General features: G+C 41.2%; 1 protein-coding gene across 5 annotated transcripts in view; it reads left to right on the top strand.

Annotated features, from left to right (window-relative positions):
- The window catches only part of ZNF81 (zinc finger protein 81), a 95,749-nt gene that overhangs the window by 46,250 nt on the left and 25,671 nt on the right, over nt 1–23,828 (top strand). For all 5 annotated transcript variants that reach the window (XM_003917646.4, XM_021932576.2, XM_031660943.1 and 2 more), the window contains one exon: nt 21,162–21,288. In XM_003917646.4, the coding sequence (XP_003917695.1) occupies nt 21,162–21,288 (127 nt within the window). The remainder of the gene's footprint in view (nt 1–21,161; nt 21,289–23,828) is intronic.

The following is a 23,828-nucleotide window of genomic DNA, read 5'->3' as shown; positions in this document are numbered from 1 at the left end:
CACTACAGTTTTCTAATTTTCTCCATCACTCACCATTTCTACCTTTCTCTGGGCAGTTAGACATCTAAAGATCCAGCAAATCCATAGTAAGATGCAAAGCAAAGCAATTATGAAAATTACCATAAGATGAATTTAAAATGTCAGTGCAACATTTGCATTGGGGGAAAATCCTTTAAGTATGTCTTACCAGTGGTGAATGGTTAAAGCACATTCTTGATTAGCAATGTGCAAAAATTCTCATTTCCTGATATATTACTTTTACAGATTGCTGGTGGTGTCCTTATTGCTTGTTCTTTAAGATGATTGTTTAAGTATTGTTTTGAAGTTCTTTAGGAAGTCTTACCCAATCCAAGCCTAAGGAGTAGCTTTCCAGGGACCTGATATTCTAATTTTTAATTAAGAGTTTTATAACACCCAATAAATTTCTCCTGAGTTCCTGTCAATAAGTAACACCACATTTACAAAACATAACCCTATAGTACTTGTTCCATTTTCCCAAATCATATTTCCAAGATGCAGAACACAAAGATACCCCTGGCTATTATCAAGTATATTATTATGAGGCATTCTTTGAAGGGTACAAATTGAACTTCCATTGTTTAATGTGCTTCGCTCTAATTAAGTCTTGAGGAAAACCCCCATCTGTGGGTCATTGCTTGCATTAGTCTAAATCAATAGTAATACCAGGCATGTCAGTCCCCATGAGTAACAGGCATCCACCTGTGTTTATCTGTCCTAGTTTATCTCTGGGACTAGAGAGAATTCGCATTCTAAATTAATCCAGTGACATTAAACCTATTTTCTGCAGTCTGTATCTGTGACTGCCAGATTTGTTTGTCTATTAAGTAGATGCTTTTTTATACTATTCTTCTGTCTCTTCTGGTATAGTCATAGTCTAATACCTATCTATTTCCTTAAAGATGAACAGCCCTCTGATTCTGAACTAGTGATGGTATCTGGGACTATTTTATAACCAATTGCCTTGGACTATGCAAATGAGCCTCTGAGACCTTCGTGGTGATTTTTGGTTCCATCATTAAATTACTCCAAATAGTTTGATTCTATACTGTTCTCCATTTCCATTCCTATTGAGTTCCCCTTACTTTTAAAATATCTTACATGATGTGATTCATCCAGTTTGTGATTGTATTATGTGTTATTGTCGTTGTCCCAAAGCAGTATGTTTATTATTCAAAGTCTCAATATCAAAAGAATTAGGTATATCTGTGCCTAGCCCTATTCTTCCCAGGACTGTATTCTAATAAGTCTCCTTTTACCCTTGGCTGTCCACAAACAGGCCCGTTAATAAATTTTATATTGGGAAGACTCAAGGGATACATGTCTAGCTGTGAAGACTGATAGCAGCCTCAGATAGTTCAAGAAAAATCATCTAACTATAATCCTGAGGGCTATTAAAATAGGCTTAGGGCAATGCCATGTTCCAAACATAGTGGCGGGGGGTGGGGGTGGGGGGGGTATCTCTATTATATACATCTTGAGGAGTCTGTTGAAAGGATTCCCACCAGTATGGATGTAATTTACCATTGCTGTCTTTACAACTGTCAGTAGTTTTATTGAAACAAACCTCTACCATAGTAGCGGTGAGAGAATAAATCCCAAGGCTTACTCCTATAGGTATTTCGATTGTCGTATAGTTAACAGATTCCTTTTTTTCCTCTAAGGATCCTTCCAATCAAACCAATTAACAAACATTTTTGTATCAAATTTAGGGCTTGAGTATCTGGATGCATATAAGTTACTTTAGTATTATCAAACATTACTAGTGAAGATGGCTCTGCCTTTACTCTGCCAATAATTTGACTGTTGGACTTAAAAGTCCAGATCGTGTGTATTCCAAGGATATAATATGGAGTTCATCAGGAAAAACAGGACATGGCATGGGCACAGGACATGGTCTGTGTAATTGTGGAGACCATTACTGAGAGTACAAAAAAAAAGCAGCGTAACAAATGACAGATTTGTTTTCTAGTAAAATGAGATGCTTAAGTAATCAAAATAAGCCTATTAAGAAGAGGACAGCAAGGCAGTCTCTGAGGATAGTAGTAATACATTCTCCAGAATACCTCTTTTTAGCCGAATCTCAATACCAGTATAAGTTACTTTGGAAAACTTAAGTTTCAAGTCTTTTGTCAGTACTGGCTTCACAAGGAAAGCATGGATCCAACTGCATTTTTCATGTTTGTTTGTTTTTTCTTTTTTTGAGATGGAGTCTCGCTCTGTTGCCCAGGCTGAAATGCAGTGGTGTGATCTCGGCTCACTGCAATCTCCGCCTCCCGGATTCAAGTGATTCTTGTGCCTCAGCTTCCCGAGTAGCTGGAATTATGGATGTGCACCACTGCACCCAGCTAATTTTTGTATTTTTAGTAGAGACAGCGTTTTGCCATGTTGTCCAGGCTGGTCTGAAACTCCTGGACTCAAGTGATTGCCTGCCTCGGCCTCCCAAAGTGCTGGGATTATAAGACTGAGCCACCACACCTGACCCAACTGCATTTTTCTTTTACTTTGATAGCAGAGTGGGTGATCAGCAGCACTTGAAAAGGTCAGCGACAGCCCGTCTTTCCCCAGGAACACTTTCACGTAGATGAAATCTCCTGGTTGATAGAGGTGGCAGACTTCTTCCAGCAGGTCCATCCAGGTCTTTATGACTTTATATCTTAGGGTTCCTAAGGAAGAGAGGAACTCTTTTAAATATTGAATATGATTATAAGAAGATTCAATTAAGTTAGGCACAGGACATGGTCGCAGACCCACATCATAGGTCTGCCAAACATAAGTTCAAAGGGAGTGATACCATGCTTGCTAGCAGGGGTTGCTGTAATTTTTAACAAGGCTGGTGGTAAAGCCATTGGCCATTTTAATCCAGGAAGTCAGTGAATCTTGGCCAATGAGTTTTTTTAGACTTTGATTCATTTGCTCCACTTGTCCAGAGGACTGAAGATGATTGGTAGAGCATATAATAGTTTATAGGATTCTGCAAACATTTGCATAATTCCTGAATAACAGAAGATAAAAGGTCTTACTGTGATTCAATCTGCTTTTGTATCCCCAAAGTGAGAATTATGTTTATTAAGGAAAACTTTACTACTGCCTGAACAATGACTTTTGAAGAGGGCAAAACTTCAGGGCATTCATACACATCATAACTAGACAAACATCTCTTACCTTCTGCAGGCATTGATTCTATGAAATCCAGCTGCCACCAGGTTCCTGGTGTGTTGATTGGGGAAAACTTCCTGTGCTTACCCTGGGAGTGGTCCGTGAAGACTTTTGCTGACAAATAGCACATCTCTTTACTACGTTTTGAATAAATTCATCTTTTTGGTAGGCATAGTGAGAGTCTGATGCCTTTAAAATCCATCTTTTATGTAGCTAATTTTGTTGCTGACACAATACTAACCAAGTAAATAAAGACCAGGGAGTAGGAATTATATTGTTAGCTAATTCCCATAGTACAGCCCCTTCCTTGATCCATTTGCCCATTTTCTTTTGGAATGCTTATTTTTGAAAATAAATGGAAGTTTCTTGTATTTGAATTGGGGCTTCTGAGCTGGGTGTTGGCCGTGTGTTAACCGTAGTTTTTACAGCTCTATCAGCAGACTCATTGCCTTTAGAAATTTTGTTGTTCTGCACTATGTGGTCTCTACAGTGGATTATTGCTATCTTACTCAGCCATTGTGAAGCCTCTCCCAAATTGGATATTAATTTTCCATGAGATATTTTAGTTCCCATGACATCAAGAATCCCCTATTTTTTCAAATTTCCCATTATATGACAGACACCAAACACATGTTTATTGTCAGTATATAGATTCACTTTAAGTCCTGAACCAAGAGTTGTAGATCCCTAGTAGCTGCTATTAGCTTGGCTGCTTGTGCTGATTTAATTCCAGGCAAAACATAAGCATTCAAGATTTCCTGAGCAGTCACCACAGCATAAAAACCCTGAAGGTGGCCCTTCTCATCCCAGGTATATGCCCCTCATATATGATCAAATATGCATTTTGAACAGGAATATCAGAAAAATCAGGTTGCTGCCTAGTATCTTCTATTACTGTGGTACACTCATGATCATCTATTTGACCAGGATCTGGTAAAACAGTAGCTGGTGTTTGAAGATTGCATCTTCAAGCACAAGATTAGGATTGGGTAATAATGCTGATCCATAATTAATCAGATGGTACACCGATAAATGCTGGGTCTTATCCACTTATAAGATAGTTGTCATAGCATGAAGGGTATGCAGAAGAGTCAGGTGACCCAAGGTAAGGGTTTGAGCCTTTTCACTAAGTGTGGCAGCTGTTGCTACTGCTCAGGGGCATCCAGACATTCCCAACAGCATCCAGAAGAATTGGGAAATGAGCTGTCGGTCTATAGCCTAACCCTGCCTTGTGAATTAAAATTCTACTAGCAGCACTTTTATTTTCATGATAAAACAAGTGGAAAGGTTTTAAAAATTTTGGAATCCCCAAAGCTAAGGGAGAGACCATAGCCAATCTTAGTTATTCAAAAGCCTCTTCGGATTCTAGGGACCAAATCAGAACATTTGGAGAATTAACATGTAGTTACTCCATCCGAGGTTTTCTGCTCTTTGCAGAAGCTGGAATCCCCTGTTCTCTAGTCCCCTAGCAGTTCCCAAAATGGTCTCAGTTGTTTTATTGTAGTAGGCCCTTTCATCTGCAAAATTGCAGCCTTTACCTGACAACAGATTCCCTAAATATTTTACTTCGGTTTGGCAGTATTAGAGTTTGTTTAGTGAGGCCATATGTCCCAGCCAAGCAAGGAATTGTAATAAAGTCAAAGTATCAGTTTTGCATTGTTCTTCAGTTTTAGAGGCTACCAGCAAATAATCTACATATTGAATAATTACACATCCTTCCAGTGAGACAGATTTCCCTAAGTTTTCCTGTGAATGGCTTGAGAAAAAGAGTAGTAGAGTCCTGAAACCCTTGAGAGACCATTTGCCATAAATGTTGGACTTCATCATAAGTAAAACCAAACTAGAATTTAGACTCATTAGCTAGAGGAACAGAAAAAAATGCAGAACACAGATAAACTACACAGGAAAAATTTGCAGACAATGGCACTGAAGTCAGAGTAGTTGCAGGGTTAGGAAATAATGGGGTTAATGGAGCAACAAATGTATTTACTTCCCTAAGGTCTTGTATAAATCTATATAGTGGTTGTCAATCTTCATCAAATGTACCTTTCTTGACTAGAAGTCTGGGACTATTACAGGGTGAATGTCCTTTTAAAATTATTCCTGATTTTTCTAATTCTTTTATACATGGTTTTATTCCTTCTGATTGAGCTCTCAACAAAAGTTATTGTGTTATACATGGCCATAGCTTATCTTTTTGGTAAGCTATTTGTATTGATTTGATATCTTGAATTAAACCAGTATCATTATTCTATGGGTCCCATTGATTTGTTTCAGTTTGGGGTACTTTTCCAGCACAGTGTGAGACTGCTACCCTCTGCCATCCCCTTTTCTTTTTAAAGGCACCTAGTAACCAGCTCAGGTGCCTTTTCCTCTAGGCATCTCCACAAGCACTCCATCTGGAGTAGAGAATATGGTAGCCTTTATTTTGCACAGCAAATCTGCAAGGAAGTCTCCCTTCAATAGCCTTACAGGAGGATCAGGAGAAAGTAAGAAAGCATGTTCATTATCAGAGGACCTATCTTTATGGGAACTGTGGAGGGAAAGAAACAAGTAGAAGGCTGACCTGAAATGTCAACAGCCTGTATTAACCTGTCGCCAGATGGCAAGTGAGAAATATGAGGCAATTGCAGAATAAGTAGCACCAGTATCTACCAGAAAAGGCAAGCATAGGTTAGCCTGAGGGGAAGTTATTGACACTTGCCGTTCTCTAGTTTTCACCCCTGAAACTCCCTCAGTCTGCCAGTTTTGAGCCAATTGCCAGTTGTTCCTTAGTGGAGGGTTTTCTCCGGGGCTTTCCTGATGTCTCTCTGTTCCTGGAATTTCTGCATCCTCTGGGATCTCTACAATCCCTCTTCCAATATTCTGACTTCTTTACTCTAATGACAGTTTTCTCATTGTCCTTGACTCCCTTTATATATTGTCCAGGGTAGCGTGATTCCTTTGGAAAATAGTTGTAACTGAACAGTTAACACAGTGGAGTTTGTTTTTTTGTTTTGTTTTGTTTTGACACAGAGTCTTGTTGTGTCACCCAGGCTGGAATGCAGTGGCACAATCTCGGCTCACTGAAACCTCCACCTCCTGGGTACAGTTAACACAGTGGAGTTTGTTTGTTTGTTTTGTTTTGACACAGAGTCTTGCTGTGTCACCCAGGCTGGAATGCAGTGGCACAATCTCGGCTCACTGAAACCTCCACCTCCTGGGTACAAGTGATTCTCCTGCCTCAGCCTCCCAAGTAGCTGGGACTACAGGCACATGCCACCATGCCTGGCTAATTTTTGTATTTTTAGTACAGACAGGATTTCGCCATGTTGCTCAGGCTTGTCTTGAAGTCTTTGGCCTCAAGCAATTTGCCCGTCTCAGCCTCCCAAAGTGCTGGGATTACAGGCGTGAGCCAGCATGCCTGGCCTCACAGTGGGTTTTAATTGCTTCTCTTCTTCATCTTTCTCTAGCTTGTCCCAAAACTAAGTAGCTGCTGCTAAGATTTGAGTAATAATCTGTCCTTGGCTGAGACAAAGGTAGACAGGATCAGAGAGTATTTTTGATCCGTCCCTAGATTTGTACTGGTAAATTTTGAGAAAGCCTCAACAAACTGCTGAGAGAAACCAACAAGGAGCACACTCATCTTCTAGGTTCACTGCTGTAATTTCTGCCAGCTCACTTTTAGCAGAAAGGGGTTCAAGTATGGGCATTAGCAACCCTTTTTAATGGGTCCCTAAAGCCCTTGTTCTTCCATGGCCATGGGAGACGGCAGATAGTAGCAGTCTTTTGGCCACTATTCCTTCTATTGTGACAGGTCATCTTCCAATCCCTAACATGCCTGTTCCATCAAACAAGCACAGCCTGCTGGTTGCAGAATTCCATGTAGGAGCCAGTGTACATCCCCATATTCAGGGTTATAAACTGGAAACACACAACCAAGTTCTTGTGCAAACGTCTGTGGCTCTTGCCTGGGCACAGGAAAGGAAGTCCTTATGTGAGTAATATTGGCTGAGTTGAAGGCATAGATTCTTACCATTTCAGGTTCCACTTGTGGAGGTCTGGGGTAGCTTTGTGATGGCATCAGCCTTATTGGTGATGCAGATAGGAAGGGCTGCTGTCCTGTCATTGAGTCAAGAAAGATGTAGAATTAGATAGCACTTGGGATTTCTTTTCCATGTTGGTATGTATCAGCCTAACACACCTTTTTGTTTGTATTTTCCAAGTAACTACTGCAACTGCTCTCCATCTTGTCACCTGCATATGGGGAAAGTCTTGTATCTCAGTTATTCTGACTGTTGGAGGTGCAATCTAGGCTAAGCATGAAATGGAATCAGGGCACACAAACCTCACACAGGGCAGATAATTCATTGCTGGTGAAAACAGTTGGGCTTTTGTCCCTCTTTGCAGGGAAACCCCCTAAGGGAACCACCCATCTCAAAGATTATGGCTTTCTTCTTACCAGGAATCAATTTGAGGCCACAGGGGTAGGGGTGGGTAGAGATAAAGAGGTCAATGCAAGGGGAACAGAGTGAATGGGGACAGCAGAGCAAGGAGGAGCAGGAGGGTTTGGTGAAAAAGAAAGTACCTTTCATTATCTCATTTGCTCTTGTGTTTTCCTCAATCCTTCCAAATAATTTTTAACTTTCTTCTTAGAATGACATTCATCCCATAAACATGAGTAATACATTTGCTTGCAATGGGGTCCTTTTAAGAATCACCACAAATAAGTTAATTCACCCAAATGAAAAGAATCATCCTCAGGTCACACTATAAGACTGGATTCTCATTCCAAATGTTATATACAGATATGTTAGCCCTTTAAGAGAAAGCCCTGCAGGCTTTCCCATAGTTTTCTACCATCAAAGCTAGTGGTGATCCTGATGGCGTTATAGGTTCTGCATTACACATGCTTCTCAGTCATAAAATCTGGAATTTGGAAAAGATGATTTGTCTGGCTTAGTATTTGAAAATAGCACAGAGCTAGAAGGGAGACATTTTATAATTCACCTTCAGCTGGTCTGCTCAATTCAGGAACTTCCAGGCCATCCTGTCCTCATCAGCAGATTGCTAGGGGAAAATTAAAAGTAAAATCTGGCAACCCAGGAAATCCTGACTACAAATGTAGGGAAGAAAGAAAACAGTTTTATTATTGAATAAGCATTAAGCCCACTGATTTGCATCACAGGCAATCTGCTAATGAGATTGCAAAGGTAGCAGAAAATCTCACCCTTTTATATAGCCAAGCAGATACAATCCATTACATACATGTTCTCAGGATAAACGATAACTCATCCTCATGTGAGATGACTTGACAGCACCATTTGTTATATATTCTTTTATAGTTTATCCTGTTTACCTGGTAATTGGAGTGGCCACACATGCTAGTTAATTGCCTTTATACAAAGGCAAAAGTCAAACTCTGTCTCTATGAAAAGCAGGTAGTTACAGCTTAGAGCCTGGTGCCTAAGCTAAACTCCAGGGTTACAGGGAAATAGGAGATAGGATCCTTGATATCTGTATTCAAAGAGATGGCTCATAAGCTCTTAAGAAAAACATTCCTGCATTGTAATGCTGACAGAAAGCTTATTTAGCTTTTAAAAAGATTTATGCCTGTAATCCCAGCACTTTGGGAGGCCAAGGCGGGCGGATCACGAGGTCGGGAGATTGAGACCATCCTGGCTAACATGGTGAAACCCCGTCTTTACTAAAAATACAAAAAAACAATTAGCCGGGCGTGGTGGTGGGTGCCTGTAGTCCCAGCTACTTAGGAGACTGAGGCAGGAGAATGATGTAACCCGGGAGGCGGAGCTTGCAGTGAGCTGAGATCACACCACTGCACTCCAGCCTGGGCGACAGAGCAAGACTCCGTCTCAAAAAAAAGAAAAAAAAAAAAAGATTTATGTACATATTGAAGAGAATATAAATCTTCTCAAGGAAATGCTCTAGAAAAGGGAAGAAGAGAAAAGGCATTTTTTTTCCCCTTGGCAACAGTGAAAATTCAACTCTTTTTTAACCTTATAGGCTAGGGGTTCTCCAAATCCCAGTTCCCACAGAGGTGGCTCAGATTGTCCTTGATGAGCGCCTGCACATGCAGTGAGTGAGGTGCACTACAGGAAATGAACACAGCCCAGGGAACCTGCTGCTGAACAGCCGCCTGTAGGCAAGGTTCAAACTTGCTTGATGCAGATATAAGCCTGAGACGTGTCCAGGTCAAGAGCAGTCCAGGCCTTGCTGTCTGGTCATACCCAGCAAGATGTGTAGGAGCACAAAAGACCCATGGAAGTGTCTTCCAACTCCAGTGGGGTAGAAAAGAAAGCATAGGCAATGTCCAACACAGTGTCCCAAATGCCATTCGCTTGTGCAGTGTATTCAGTTACAGTCACTATGTTTGTGACAGCCAGGACTATGGGAGCAACAACTGAATTCAGTTGGCAGTAATCCCCTGTCGGCCTCCAGCTCCTGCTAATCTTTTTCACTGGCCATATAGGGCTGTTGTATTGACATCTTACATATCTCACTATACCTGCTGCCTTTCTGTCCTTAATTGAAGCTGTGATTGCTCTTTGTCCTCCAGGGATTCTTTCTCTCCTTTTTGTTGGACCACCTGGGAGAGGAAGGTAGGTGGGTTGGGGAGTGGCTTGCATGTCTCACTACCATGTGTCTGCATATGGCAGTCCCCTTTGGACTGGATGAGCATTCACAGCACAGGCATGTAAAACATCATGCCAGTGATATACTCAGTCATGGAAGCCCCAATAACAGTACATTGAATTGGCCCAAAGGGCCCTACCCACAAGGTCACTTTAGTTTCCCTTCCTCACTAATCCCTGCCTAAACCCCATCAGTTGAATTGGGTTCTCCCTTCCGCACCTTGAGATCAGATAGGATGGTCCCTTGGGCGACTGTATCCAACCAAGCCTTGGAAGTCCGAGTCCCTCCCTTCCCTGAAGTTCTCCAGCACACTCAGAGGGACGTGTATGGTGGCCTTTGGTCCCTCTAGGAAACAGGAAGGCCTCTGTCCCCTCTCTAATCATTTATTAAAAACAGCTGATTTCAGGGTAGAAGGGGACAGAGGGACCAAGCATGGAGTGAGAGGACGCAGCGCCATGCCAGTAAGCAAGTCTTCCCATTTACTTTCAGTTTCAAGCAATGCAGCAGCTGCTCAGGACTCAACCTAGTGAACCTCTCATGTTTTTAGTATGCCCAGAACTCTGTATCGGGCGGCAAGGTCAGCCTTATTGACACCATCTATTTCGACTTTGGGGATGCCTCAGTTCTACAGCCATGGCCACATTGCTTTCTAGTCATGCCCATTGGTAAACTCAGGCTTTACTAGCACAGTAGCAACTTCTTACTTCCAAGATGTCGACTTTAAGCTGGCACATTTGCTCCCCATTTTCCTGATAGCATACCTTAAGTTCTTGCTTAGTTTTAAACATAAAAATGAGGGGAGTTTTCCAGGACAGTGTGAGCTGACCTAAAAAACATCTTGAATTCTTTGGGTCAGTTTCTCATTTCCTAGCATTATAGATCCAATACGGGGCAGTAAGAGCCCAATGCTAGTCAATGCCTCATCTGTGATTTCCCACAAGAGTTCATCTCAGGCAGCTTACCAAGAGGGCTAACTATAGGCCTAATGACAGCAGCCGGAATCTACTGCAAAAAACCTCTGAGACCTTTTCCTGTTGCTTCTGAAGGGCTCTAAGGTTGGCATGATGGACTGCAGGAGGGGCTGAGCTGTGAACACTCCAGCTGTTGCCATTCTTCCTTAACAAGCTTTACGTCCCCTCCTGCTTGTCGTGCAACCAGACCAGCCAAAGTTCTGACCATTTTCCTGGTTTCTGTGCCTACCAGTCATGAACTGTCCTCTTTTTCTGTCTTGGGTGTAGATGCTCTTTTCTGTAACTATTGTCTGCAAAAGGGTTGGGAACTGCATCTCCACCCCTCCCACCAATGATCCTTAGTACTGGTCGTTACTAAGGGTAGAAGGGGACAGAGGGACCAGGCATGGAGTGAGAGGGTGCGGCGCTATGCCAGTAAGCAAGTCTTCCCATTTACTTTCAGTTTCAAGCAATGAAGCAGCCTCTCAGGACTCAACCTAGTGAACCTCTCATGTTTTCAGTATGCGCAGACCTCTGTATAGGGTGGCATTCCCCTCAATGGCATCCCCCCATTGGGGGGAACCTGAGACTGACCATCAGATTGGTGAGGAAGTCCCCCACCTGGATGAGAGTTTGGAATAACTAGGAGACTCTTTAAACCTTCTTCCTGTCACTTAGTGTGTAATAATTTCTCCAGTTCCTCCTCATCAACAAGCAGTAAAGTGGAGGACCATTTATTACACAGTTGACCATACAATTTAGTCAACATAGTCACTGCTGATTCACCTTAAATCCTCTTAATTGCCCCATATATTAGTTTTCTATCACTGCTGTAACAAACTGCCACAAACTTAGTGGCTTAAAATAACAGAAGTTTGTTATCCTATAGTTCTGTAGTTCAGAAGTCCAAAATGGTTCTCACTGGTCTAAATTAATCAAGATGGCAAAGCTCATTCCTTCCTCAAGGCTCTAAGGAAAATTCCATTTCTTTGCCCTTTCCAACCTCTAGAGGCCACCCATATTCCTTGGCTTGTGGCTGCTTCCTCCATCTTCAAAGCCAGCAACAGTGAGTTCAGTTCTTCTCATATTGGATCACTCTAACCTTCTCTTCTTCCTCACTCTTCTTCTTCTTCTTCTTCTTTTTTTTTTTTTTTTTTTTTTTTTTGAGACAAAGTCTTACTCTGTTGCCCAGGCTGGAGTGCAGTGATGTGATCTTGGCTCACCGCAACCTCCACCTCCTGGGTTCAAGCGATTCTCCTGCCTCCGCCTCCCGAGTAGTTGGGATTACAGGTGTGTGCCACCACGCCTGGCTAATTTTTGTATATTTAGTAGAGATGGGGTTTCACCATGTTGGTCAGGCGGTCTTCAACTCCTGACCTCGTGATCCGCCCACCTCAGCCTCCCAAAGTGCTGGGATTACAGGCGTGAGCCACCGCACCTGGCCACTCTTCTCTTAAAGATCCTTGTGGTTACATTGACCCCACCTGGATGATACATGATCATTTCCATATTTTAGGTCTGCTAATTTAAAACCTTAATACCATATGCAACCTTAATTTCCTTTTGCTATGTAGTATAATATATTCACGGGTTCCAGGGATTAGACAATAGACATCCATGGCAGGGAGTTGGGGGGATTATTTTTTCCTTCCAGGGGTCTACAAGGCCCTCATCTTTCCTTTTCCAGAAAGCTACATCTCTGTGAGTGGCCAATCCTAATCACCAGAACTTTCAAGAACTGTGAAGGGTCTGAGATTTTACCCTACTTGCAAGATAAAAACCCAGCACAGTATCATGGTTGCTGGCAAAAGAATACAAGACTCCTCAGTAAGAGATAAAGGACTTTATAACACTTGTGGCAATAGTGGTAGCCGGAGTGTTAGCATTTGTGCTGCTTCTCTGAGCCTCAGTTTCCGCAAGGCAATGCAGAGGGCTAGATGATACCTGCACATACAGTGGGTTCCATTATAGGAGAGAAAGCCTAAATTTACGGACTCCAGATCTTTTATAATGGTCAATAAGTCTGCCGCTCCTTTGTTCTGAAGGGAGAAATTACATTTAGTATAATTTCTAGTATAACCTGCCCTTTGTTCTGGAGGGAGACTCTGTCTTCCAGGGCTGCTTGCTATATTAACAGCCTTGAAAAGATAAGTTGGAAAAAAGGCAGTCAGTGAGTCTGCTTTCAAGATGTGCAGAGACCTGTGGAAAACCATCTCTCAACAGCCTCTCAAGTCCCTTTTAATCTATGGCAAATCTCCCAGATTTTCCTCTCTCTCGTTTTTCTCCTTGCTATTTGTTGAAGAAACTGGGCCATTTGCCCTGTGCTATATCCCACATTTTGGAATTTGCTAATTGTATTCTTGTGGTGTTATTAATGTGTTCCTGTATCTTTATTTTAATATGAACTGATGAATCTAGAGGCTTGATCAATTCAGATTTAATTTTTTTTGGCAAGAATACTTCATAGGTGGTGTTGAACACACTTGCTGATTCACCCTTCCGGGAGGCGCATAATACTTAAGTACGTGTGTGTTCAGGGATTGTCAGCCTGGTTCATACATTATAAAATTTCTTCAGTCTTTCACTCAATGGTTTCAGCAGCCATTGATGATCAGTGCTTTTTTATTTGAGGCAGGGTCTTGCTCTGTCATCCAGGCTGGAGCACAGTGGTGCATCACAGCTCATTGCAGTCTTGACCTCCCAAGCTCAGGTTATTCTCCCACCTCAGCCTCCCAAGTAGCTGGGACTACAGGTGCGCTACCATGCCTGGTTAATTTTTTGTATTTTTTGTACAGACGGGGTTTTGCCATGTTGCCCAGGTTGGTCTCAAATGCCTGGGCTGAAGTGATCTGCCGGCCGTGGCCTCCCAAAGTGCTGGAATTGCAGGCGTGAGTCACTGCACCTGGCCTCGTGATCATTGCTTTTATTAGCATTTCTCGGCTGGAATTCTTCTGTAAAGAATAAATTTCCAAAATCAACTATTTGTGTACCCTGAAATGAAGTAGTTGTGGGTGGGATAATAATTTTAGTATAAAACTCAGTAATGCCTCTTTCTTGATATATAAAACACTTCACTGGCAATCTGTTACTTAAAAGAATTCGTGCTATTTCCATGATCAGACTCCAGCATGCTTACCTGAATGCTTTTCTCATAATCACCTCCCTAATTGTTTAACTTCCATTTTCTGTTGCTTATAACAGAATACCTGAAACTGGGTAATTTATAAAGAAAAGGAATTTATTTCTTACAGTTATGGAGGCTGAGAAGTCCCAGGTCAAGGGACCACATTTGGTGAGGGCCTTCTCTTTGGTGGGGACTCTGCAGGGCCCTGAGGTGGTACAGGGTATCACATGACAAGGGGGGGCTGAGCGTGCTAGCTCAGGTCTCTCTTCCTCTTCTTATAAAGCCACAAGTTCCACTTCTGTGATAACCCATTAATCTATGAATGGATTAATCCATTTTGGAGGGTGTGGAGTCCTAATTAGGGAAAAGGAGTTGGGCTAGTGGGACTGAAGGAAAGCAAAAAGAGAAAGCAGATAAGCTACAAGTCTGCCTTTCTTCATGGTCCAGGACACATAGCCCTCCTGCACAAATAACTCACAATCTTCCTGCGCCCAACTATCACCAGACCTTCAGCTGGTGTTATCAGTACTGCACAAAGCCCTTTTCAGCATACATCATTAACACCATTCTATAAAATCTCCAGCAAGCCTTTCTTTCCGTGCAGTTAGCTCATCTCTTGCTGGTCTGCCCATTGCACCCTTGCAACATATTTTCCTATTCTCTCTAATAAATCTGCCTTTCTTCACCTACAACTGTCTTGGTAAATTCTTCTTACCCCTGTGCCACCGGCCCCAGATAGTTGCTGCTTATTTATGATAGAGGGGACAAATATTCAAACCATAGCACTGACATATAAATAGTCTTCTCTCTTTTTTACAGAGCTGTTTGCTCTTTACTTAATTCACCATGTATTTTCTGTTTCCACACTATTCTTGTCTCTTCTGGAAAGTATTTCCCCCACTTATCTTCTCAATTATTTTTTTTTCCAAGAGTCAGTTTAAACTGCACCAACTTTATGGAACCTAAACTTACATCCCCAGTAGAATTGACTGTTTTCTATCTGGGGCCCACAGTGTACCCTGAATATATTTCAATATATTTATTTTATTTTATTTTATTTTTAGAGTCAGGTTCTCACTCTGTCACTCAGGCTGGAGTGCAGTGATGCATCCATCGCTCAGTGTAACCTCAAACTCCTGGGCTCAAACGATCCTCCCTCCTCAGCCTTCCAGGCAATTGGGACTACAGGCTTATACCACCATGCCTGGCTAATTTTTAAATTTTTTTAGAGATAGGGTCTCACTGTGTTGCCCAGCCTAGTCTTGAGCTTCTGGCCTCAAGCAATCCTCCCAAAGTGCTGGGATTATAGGCATGAGCTACCACACCCAGTCTCTTGAATATGTTTCTAACATGTCCTTTTGTTTTTTGTGGTTTTTGAAATTGAGTTATATTTGAAATATACTGAATTGCCCAGATCTTAAATGTATAGTTTGATGAGTTTTGACAAGTATATGTGGGTGTGTTTATATATGTACATATATATATATACACACACCCATATGCACACATATATGTACATATATATACATACCCATGTAGCCAGCATACAAATTAAAATGTAGAAAGTTCCCTCTTGACCAGTCACTATTCTCCCCTTGAGGCAACAACCATTGTTAAGGTTTAACCCCTGTAGATTAAAATCCCTGTAGATTAATGTTAATCCCTGTAGATTAAAATTCTTGATTGTCCTATCTTTGTAATGGAATCCTACCATCTGTATCTGACTTCAGTGTTTGGCTTCTGTTTGTAAAATAGCATAATGCTTTTGAGATTCATCCAGGTTGTTGTGTCTATCCGTGGATTTTTCCTTTTTTGTTGCTGAGTATTCCATTGCATGAAGACACCACAATTTGTGTAGATATTCATGTGTTGATGAACATTTGGAATGTGTCTAGTTTCTGATTATCATGAATCAAGCCTGCTATGGGCATTCTTATAGAAGTTTTCTGAGGATGTATGTTTTCATTTCTTTTTAGTAACTACTAAGAAATGGAATTGCTAAATTATATGGTAGATATATGTTTAACTTTATTAGAAACTGTCAAACAAGGTCCGGCACAGTGGCTCAGGCCTGTGATCCCACACTTTGGGAGGCTGAGGTGAGCGGATCACTTGAGGCCAGGAGTTCAAAACCAGCCTGGCCAACATGACAAAATTCTGTCTCTACTAAAAATACAAAAATTACCTGGGTGTGGTGGCACATGCCTGTAATCCCAGCTACTAGGGAGGCTGAGGTACGAGAATCCCTTGAACCTGGGAGGCAGAGGTTGCAGTGAGCCAAGATCGCACCACTGCCTCCAGCCTGGGTGACAGAGCAAGACTCTGTCTCAAAAAACAAAAAAAGAAATTGTCAAACAAGTTTCCAAAGTGATGGCTTGGTTTTACATTCCCACCAGCAATTTTTGAGTTTCTTTTTAATTTTAGCTTTTCTAGTGAGTGTCTAGTGCTTTCTCAATATAGCTTAAATTGCATTTCCCTTACAACTAATGATGGTGAATATCTTTTCATGTGCTTTGTTGGCCATTTGTATATCTTTTTTGTGTCTACTCAAGTATTTTGCTCATTAAAAAAAATTGGGCTATATGTCTTTTTCTTATTACTTTCTAGGAGTTCTTTCTACATTCTTAATATGGGTGTTTTGTATATGTGGCTTGACTTTTCATTTTCCCAATAGTGTCTTTTGATGAGCATAAGTTTTAATTTTGATAAGGTCCAGTTTTTGAAGATTTTCTGTTATGGCTGGGGTTTTTTGTACTATGTCAAGAAATCCATGCTTATGTCAAGGTTGCAAAGATACCCTCTTACATTTCCTTGTAGGGCATTTTTAGTTTCAGCTTTTATGTTTAGGTCTATAATCTAGCTCAAGTTAATTTTTTGTTAACTTTTTCTATGATTTGTTTTCTATTTCTGTTCTTTAGTATTTCCTTTCTTTTACTTCCTTTAGGTTTATTTGGTCCTTCATTTTCTATTAGCTAATGGCTCCTTGAGGGTAAATTTTAGGACACTGATTTAGACTTTTGTAATATAAGTGTTTAAAGCTATAAATTCCCTTCTAAATTTGTCTTTTATCTGCTTCTCACAAATTCTGATACATTGTAGTAAGCAGCCTTCTAAAATGGCTCTCAGTGATCCCCACTACCCAGTATTCACACCTTTGTGTAATCCACTTCCCTTTGTGTATGGGCTGGACCTAGTGACTTGCTTCTAATAAATAGAATATGGCAAAAGTGATGGGATGGCCCTTCTGAGGTTAGGTTATAAGAGATTGTGGCTGGGCGTGGTGGCTCACGCCTGTAATCCCAGCACTTTGGGAGGCCAAGGCAGGTGGATCATGAGGTCAGGAGTTCAAGACCAGCCTGGCCAAGATGGTGAAACCCCGTCTTTACTAAAAATACAAAAATTAACTGGGCGTGGTGGGGGGCGCCTGTGATCCCAGGTGCTTGGGAGGCTGAGGCAGAGAATTGCCTGAACCCGGGAGGCGCAGTTTGCAGTGAGCTGAGATCACACCACTGCACTCCAGCCTGGGCGACAGAGCGGAAAAAAAAAAAAAAAAAGAGATTGTAAGATAGCTTGCTGGCATATTCTCTCTGGCTCTTCTCCCTTGCTCTGATGAAGGAAGCTGCCGTGTTGTGAGCTGCCCTCATCTATTACCTCACAGTTTCTGTGGGTCAGGAATCCAGTTGTGGCTTAGATGGGTCCTCTCACTCAGGGTCTCTCACAAGGCTGTAGTCCATGTTGGCTGGGGCTACATTCATCTTGAAGATTGACTAGGGAAGGATCCACTTCCAAGCTTACCCAAGTAATTGTTGGTAAGATTCAGTTTCTTGCAGGCTGTTGTGCTGAGTGATTCAGTTGTTTTAACTTACTAAGTTTTAGAGTGATTTAACACAGATTTTTGGTACTGGAAATGGGGCAGCCTGAAAATGCAGGAGTGTCCTTCAAACTGAGAAGTTGGTGGAGGCTGGAAAAGATTTTAAGGAGAACATTAGAGAAATCCTAAATTTTAATTTCAGAGAGATCTATGGGTACAGCTTTTATCTAATGGAGTGAACCCAGTGAGATTCACAGAAAATAAAATTTTAGAGCAAACTGTATTAGCAGAAATACTACCACTTTGGACTGAAAGGGATATAAACAATAAAAAATGTGAAAACATGTTAGCCCCCCAAAATTCTTCTGACAGGAAGCAGGTTGAGCAAATTCTTTTGTTGCCTTTCATGAAAAAGGAAGGATGACTCAGATGGTGATGCCAAGAACCCAGAGTGTGCAGCCAAAAGCCATGAAGAATTATTCCTAGGCCTTGAGACCTAATCAAAGAACTCCTAACATTTAACCAGCCAGATAATACTTTATTTTCTTCAGCATTTTAAAAGTACCATCCAACTGTATTTTAGCCTCCACTTCTTCTGTTGAGCAGTAAGTGGTCACTTGAATCACCATTTCTCTGTGTGTAATATTTGTGGGGGGTTTTTGTTTGTTTTTTGCTTTTCCAGCTGCTTTTAAAATCTTGTCTTCTTTGGTTCTAATAGTTTGACTATGATGCTCCTAGGAATGGTTTTATGTGTATTATTCTGTTTGGAATTTGCAAAACTTATTGAATCTATAAATGTATGTCTTTCACCAAATTTGAGAAATTTCTGCACATTATTTTTAAAAATGTCTTTTCTGCCCTTCTCCCCTTCTGGGTCTTAAATTGCATGTATGTTAGATCTTTTGATTTTTGTCTTACTCATCTGTCTTAGTCTGTTTGTCCTACTGTAACAACATCCCTGAGATTGGGTATCTTATAAACAATAGAAATGTATTTCTCACAGTTCTGGAGGCTGAAAAGTCCAAGATAAAGGCACCAGCAGCTTAGGTGTCCAGTGAGGGCTGCTCTCTGCTTCCAAGATGGCGCCTTGTTGCTGTGTCCTCCAGAGGGGATGAATTCTGTGTCCTCATATGGTGGAAAGGGTGGAAGGTCAAAAAGAAAGGATGTAGCTAGTTCCCTCCAGCCCTTTTAAAAGAACACTAACCCATTCACGAGCCCTCATGACCTAAATACCTCCTAAAGGCCATACCTCTTAATACTGTTGCACTGGGATTAAGTTTCAACATAAATTTCAGAGGGATAACAAACATTCAAACCATAGCATCATCCCTGAGACTCTATTTGTTTTTATTTTCAATTTTGTTCTCGCTGCTTTTCAGATTGGATAATTTCTGTTAGTCTATCTTTAAGTTAATTACCTCTTCCTTCAGTTATCCGTATTCTTCTGTCAAGCCCATCCAGTGAACTTTTTAGTTTCAGATTGTATTTTTCAGTTTTTTTAATAGTTTATATTTCTCAGTTGGCCTATCCTATGTATTCGTTCATTATGAACATATTTGTATGTTTTTCAGCATAATTATAACTAACTGATTTAAAGTGCTTTTCTGCTAATTCTAGCATCTGGATCACCTCAGGTCAGTCTCTGAGTGCATTTTCTCTTGAGCCTCTTCCCTTTCTCTCCACACCTTTCTGTGTCTCTCTTGAGTTGTTTTGGATTGTATCTTTGTTGTGAAACATATATTAGAGATGCTTGATTCTATTTAATTCCTCTGACTATTGTTGATTATTTTTTGTTTTGCTTTGTATAGGGAGCACTTAACTTGGCTAGACTCAAACTAGGAAATGTTTTCTCTGTGGTATATGGTAGCTCAAATTTCAGTTCATTTAGCTGGTCAACCAGAGATCTGGGCAGAGTTCATCACAGAATTTAGGCACCCTTCTCTCTTTCAATGCCTTTCTGGATTCCCCCTTGATTTTCCAATGATAGTGATGACTGCAGAACTCCCCTTCGATTCTTCAAATCAGTAACACTGGTAGTTTTCTTTTCTTCTCTTTCTCTTTTTTTTTTTTTTTTTTTTGAGACAGGGTCTTGCTCTGTTCCCCAGGCTGGAGTGCAGTGGCGCAATCATAGCTCACTGCAGCCTTGACCTCTCAGGTTTAATCAGTCCTCCCGCCTCAGCCTCCCAAGTAGCTGGGACCACAAGCATGTACCACTTCTCTTGGAATTGTAGTTGTCCCACATGGCACTGACTGGGCCTATTCACAAGCTAAAGTGCCAGCCTTTCTTCGAAGTGTCAGCTGTCCTCCCATAGATGCCTGATTTGGGTTGCTCCTTAGTATCTTAATATTTTTTGTTCAGAGTTTATAGTTGTTATGTGTATGAAGGTTGGTCTGATAAAAGCAATGCAGTCATACTGAAACTTAATTTTTGTTAATGTTTGTATATGGTTTGAGGGGTGGGTCAAGGTTTGTGTTTTTTTCCTAATACTGATATCTATCTCTTTCAACACAATTTGTTGAAAAGACTTCCCTTTTGCCCATTGAATCACATTGGCACTTTTGTCAAAAAACAATTGTCCGTATATGTGTGGGTCTGTTTCTGGACTTTATTCTGTTCTAATGATATATCTGTCTGTGCTTACATCGTCCCATACTGCCGGAAATACTGTAGCTTTACAGTAAATCTTAACATTAGGGGGTATAAATCCTTCATACTTTTTCTTGCTTTTGGGTATTCTGGGTCCTTCACATAGCCATACAAACTTTAACATTTGTCAGTTTTTACCAAAATCTTGACAAATAAGTGATTAAACAAGTAGAAAACAAATCAGTAATGCGATAGGAAATGTCAACAACACTCAACCAACTTGATTTATATATTACGGAAGACTACAGCCATCAATAGCCAAATATATATTCTTTTCAGGGAGACATGGACCATTATCCTAGATAGACCATATGTTGAAATCATACAGAGTATACTTTCTGAGCACCACGGAATTAAATTAGAAATGAGCAATAAAAGGACATCAAGAGAAAAAGGCAGTATTTTTGAAGAGTAAATGAAAGCAACAGGAGAGGGAGCTATGTGAAATTGTTAAAAATTGGGATGGAGGGGATATATGTGCTTCCCTCTAAAAGTTATAGAGCACAAATTTCTCATAAACATGAGCAACAAAATAGGATCAAGGTCAAATCCTTACTAAAAATGATAATTTTAAATAAATGAAAGACTAAATGTCATACATAATAGCAGGAATTTATGATTAGATTTTTATATTCTACACAATATTATGTGTGTGTGTGTATGTGTGTGTATATATATGTATATACACACACTAAGTATTTAATGGGCATACCATATGGTATATTATGATGAAAAAGTATTAAAAAGAACTTCCTATCTGTCTTCTCTCCATCCTCCAGTGCTGATCATGTTGCCTTGAACAAGATTGTGTTGTTACAGGTATCAGTGTCATTTGAGGATGTGACTGTGGACTTCAGCAGAGAGGAGTGGCAGCAACTGGACTCTACACAAAGACGCCTGTACCAGGATGTAATGTTGGAGAACTACAGCCACCTGCTCTCAGTAGGTAAGGACAACCATCCTGTGAAGTTGTGAGGAGCCTGTTACGGGTTAAATTGTGTCCCCCAAATAAAATATATTGAAGTCCTAATCTCCCAGTCCCCCAGAATGTGACCTTGTTTGGAAATAGAGTCTTTACAGAAGTAATCAAGCTAAAATGAGATCATTAGGGTAGGCTTTAATCTAATATAATTGGTGTCCTTATAAAAAGGAGAAAACTGGACACAGACACATGCGCACACATACATACACACACACACACAGAGGGAAGACAATATGAAGATACACAGGGAGAAGATGGAATGTGACTAGAATGATATATCTGTAAGCCAAGAAACACTTGAGGCCACCAGAATCTCAGAGAGGCCTGGAACAGTTCCTTCCCTAGCACCTTCAAAGAGAGTATGGCCCTGCTAACACCTTGGTTTTGGAGTTCTGGCCTCCAGAACTGTGAGACAATAAATTTCTGTTGTTTTGAGCCCCCTAGTTTGTGGTACTTTGTTATAACAGCCCTAGGAAACTAATACAGAGTTTTATACTTGGAAATGGGGTGCAGCTGTGATCAATACCTTAAAAATGTGAAAGTGGCTTTGGAATTGGGTAATGGGTAGAGGCTGGAGCTAGGGGCTGGGATTTGATATGCTTGACAGAAAAAGCCTAGATTGCCTTAACGAGACTATTGGTAGAAACATGAATGTTAAAGGTACTTTTAGTGAGATCTCAGATAGGAATAAGGAACATATTATTGCAAACTGGAAGAAAAGCGATCCTTGTTATAAAATACCAGAGAACATGGCTGAATTGCATTCTGTTGGGTGAAAAGTAGAACTTGTATGTGATGAACCTGAATATTTAGCTGAGGAGATTTCCAAGCAGTGTTGAAAGCACAGCCTGGTTTCTCTGTGCTGCTTATAGTAAAATGTGAGAAGAAAGAGATAAATTGAAGAAAGAATTGTTAGGAAAAAGGTACCAGAACTTGAAGATATAGAAAATTTTCAGCCTATCCATATGGCAAAAATTCAGAAAGTGTACTCTGGAAAGAACACACCAAGGGTGTGTCTGGACAACCAATTACTAAAGAGATTAGGTATGTGACTTGTGGATCCAATCAACTGTCTCACTAGAAATGCCTCCAGGTTGGACTGAAGGGGACAGAGACAGGAGAAAATGAAGGAAGGCTCTTGGACTTCTGGGATTCTATAAGCAGGAAATGTGATGGTAAAGCTGTTTTGACTGTGATCATGTGTTATCCTTCAAGAAAAGGGAAGAATGACTTTGAGGATAGTTCAGAAGCTAGTAGGGCTGTAGCTGCCACCACAGGCCCTAAAGGCACAGGCTGACGAGATGGGGGGACCCATTGCCTCCTTAGTTTCAGAGAACAGGACCATCTCTTTGTTTTCAGGGCTGAGGGGGCAGGGCCAAGGTTACTATGTCTGATCTGAGGTTACACCATGTATTAGTCCGTTTGTTCTCACATTGCTATAAAGAAATACCTGAGACTGGGTAATTTATAAAGAAAAGAGGTTTAATTGGCTCATGGTTCTGCAGGCTGTAAAGGAAGCATAGTGGCTCCTGCTTCTGAGGAGGCCTCAGGAAGCTTCCAATCATGGCAGAAGGCAAAGGGGAAGCAAGCATATTACATGGTGGGAGCAAGAGTAAGAGTGAGGGGGAGGTGCTGCATACCTTTAAACAACCAGATCTCGTGAGAACTCACTCACTATCATGAGAACAGCACCAAGGGGATGGTGCTAACCCATTCATGACAAATCTGCCCCATGATCCAGTCACCTCCCACCAGGCCCCATCTCCAACACTGGGGATTACAATTTGACATGAGATTTATAGGGGACACAGATCCAAACCATATCAGGTGATGAAGACCAAATATATATATCTTTTTAACTTTCCCTTATGGTTCTTGTTGACTGTCAATTTTGTATAGGTATTTAGCCTTAGTAGATAGAGTTTACTACCCACTTTGGGGTACATTCTCAAGCAACATGGCCCCAATAATGCCCAGGCCCAGTGCACCAGAGCCTGCTGCTGGCCTCAGACCATCAACAGGTTGGGCCTCAATCAGAAGGACTTGGGTGCTATGAGCAGCAGTGGGGAGTGGGTCTTCTCTATGCCACATTTCCAGCACCCCCACTGTGGGGCAGAGGTTCAGCACTGAGCTCTTCCATGTTCACTTGCTGTTACTGAGGAAATCCTTGTTAAGTTTCTTCCCCACTAACTAATATGCTTAAATTCAGTGGGTGAGTAAATTCTGGTCCGATAGCAAGCCAAAAAGTGTTTCTCAAAAGGAGAGTAGTTATCCACTACTAGAGGATGGCAGGACTTTGTTCCCAAATCCTAAAGATCTGCACTGTGATTCACCTATAAGGGATTGCCAAAGGCTCCAAACAGCATCCCCATCTGCCACTGTCACTTCAAGCACCATTGGATCTGCTGGATCCTATGGTCCAAGTGGCAGAGCAGCTTGCACAGCAGCCTGGATCTGTTGTAGAGTCTTCTCTTGTTCTGGGCCCCATTGAAAACTAGCTACTT

The sequence above is a fragment of the Papio anubis genome, chromosome X, assembly GCF_008728515.1.
Source record: "Papio anubis isolate 15944 chromosome X, Panubis1.0, whole genome shotgun sequence".
NCBI lineage: Eukaryota > Metazoa > Chordata > Mammalia > Primates > Cercopithecidae > Papio > Papio anubis.
This window is presented reverse-complemented; position numbering and strand designations above follow the sequence as displayed.